This window comes from Corvus brachyrhynchos, unplaced genomic scaffold (assembly GCF_000691975.1).
Source record: "Corvus brachyrhynchos isolate BGI_N302 unplaced genomic scaffold, ASM69197v1 scaffold365, whole genome shotgun sequence".
Lineage (NCBI taxonomy): Eukaryota > Metazoa > Chordata > Aves > Passeriformes > Corvidae > Corvus > Corvus brachyrhynchos.
Window position 1 is genome coordinate 595,139 of NW_008239544.1, and position 2,143 is coordinate 597,281.

The following is a 2,143-nucleotide window of genomic DNA, read 5'->3' on the forward strand; positions in this document are numbered from 1 at the left end:
TTCCTGCACCCGCCGCCGCCGCCGGCCCCGCACCACGGCCCCGTGCCCTGCTGCAAGGGCAGGGCCGAGCATCCCGCCGACCCCACTGGTGCTCTCCCGTCGTCTGGTGCTATCGACCAAAACCCAAGCACTTTCCAAGAAAACCAAGCTGTTTTTCCGTCTAGTTTACACTCGCCTACCATGCCAAAGCCGGTGGGGAAGAGGCAAGCCTCAGCCAAGGACGGTGTCCCCAGCCCGCGGCTGCTGGTGCAGAGCAGCCCCCTGAGAAGGACGGTGCCACCAAACTCCCTGTCCCAAGTGCACTTTCAGAGCAAGGCCTATTGCAGCTCCCCCGCGGGCAGCAGCGGCGCGGGAGCCGTGCCTTTCGAGACGAGCGTTCCCACTACGGCACCCACCCACCCCAGGCTTGTGCAAGCTTGGGAAGCTGCCACGAAGGCGTTTTCTCCCATGGACCAGAATTCAGCACCTTATTCTAACCCTGTTGGAAACCAGTTCTCATTCGAGTGCCAGTCTGGCCCCGAGCAGAGGCAGCACAGGCAGAAGAATGCCAGGCTGCCTTGGCAGCAGATGCACCTCCCTTCTGCAATGCCCGGTGCAAACAGGCTGGAGCTGTCGAGACACATCAGCAGCCAGAAGCTCCCCTTCCCCCTGGGCACGTCGGACTGGCAGGGCAGCAGGAAAGTCCAGAAAGGGCCCCCCATAAGCAACTCTCCGGGGTATCATGGCAAAAAGCTCTTACCAGGAGAGAGCCTCCAGAGGGGAGATCCCAGCGTGACAGGAGCTTTCTCCTTTGAGAGTGGGAAGGAGCCAGGCTCTCCTGCCTGTGACTCGAGAAGCAAAGCCCTGTTCTACAGCATGGCTCAAACAGCTCCTCCTCCTCCCTCAAGGAGCTCGTCGGGCTCAGGGCTGGTCCTGCCACCATCAGCCTTGGTGGCTGCCTCCCCGTGTGAGTCCCCACTGCCGTCCCCTGTCCCCAACCCCACGTGTGGCAGCACCTGCTCATCACTGTCCCCCATGTCCAGCAGCCCACTCAACCCCGGCTTCGAGGACAGCCAGATGTCCGGAGCGCTGACCCCCTCGCCCTTCTTCCAGCACCCCTGCCATGCCAAGGATGCCAACAAAGCCTTCCACCCTTCGGAGGTTCTGAGTCCCAGCTCACTTCATTACCACACCCCAGACTCTGTCAAGTCCTTCCACTTCCCTCCGGATGCTCTGAAAGATGACAGTCTCCTAAAATGTGCCCCGGCCAGCCCGTTCCACAAACCCGGCGGGGAGGTGGCCAAAGGATGCTCAGACGGGCTGGATGGGGAGCAGCCTCCGCCGCCATACTCCTCCCATCACCTGCTGGCCACTTCCCTGAGCAGCGCCAGCCTGGACCAGCTGGACGTGCTCCTGACCTGCAGACAGTGCGACCAGAACTACAGCAACCTGTCCTCCTTCCTGCAGCACCGCCAGTTCTGCGCCTCCCACCCCGCTGCCCAGGGAGAGCCCAGGGATGCTCCCCGGGCAGCCGAGGGGCGGAAAGCGCTCCCGCTGGAGCCTCCCAAACCCCCCAGCCTGGCGCTCTCTCCAGATCCCCAGGGACAGCTGTTGGCATTAAACAAGAGTGATGACTTCTTGCTGGATGGGGAAGGCAAAAGTGAGGGCAAGGAGGATGCCCTGAAGGGCGGCCTCTTCCACGGCCTGGCCGCCAGCTCCCTCCCGCTCAGCGCCTCCGACCTGGACATCGACGATGCCAAGCTGGACAGCCTGATCACCGAGGCCCTCAACGGCCTGGGATACCAGTCGGATAACCCGGAGATCGACAGCAGCTTCATCGACGTGTTCGCTGACGAGGAGCTGCCGGGCGTGAAGGCGGCCGGCGGGGCAATGGCCCACAAGGCCAAGGAAGGGCTGGCCTCGGAGAGCAAATCCAAGCAGACAGTGGAGGAGAAGGCAGCGGGAGAGGCCAAGGCTGGCTGTTTTTATGAAGATGGCCACCCAGGTGGGGAGCAGATGAAGAGAGGGGCAGGGAAGCAGCACCTTCACAAAGGGAGAGTGGCACGCAGGGTGGCACCGCAGGAGCCGGATCTCGCGGCAGAGGGAGCGGAGAGGACAGCCAGGCTGAGGGCAGGCAGGCAGAAAAGCGTGCCACCCGCCACCA

The 2,143-nt window shown here is 63.1% G+C and overlaps 1 protein-coding gene across 1 annotated transcript in view; it reads left to right on the top strand.

The window, feature by feature from the left end:
* Positions 1–2,143, top strand: part of ZNF469 (zinc finger protein 469) — a gene marked incomplete at its 5' end in the record, with an annotated part of 14,322 nt that continues 12,179 nt past the window's right edge. The window contains 1 exon segment of the mRNA XM_017741325.1: positions 1–2,073. Within this exon segment, the coding sequence (XP_017596814.1) occupies positions 1–2,073 (2,073 nt within the window).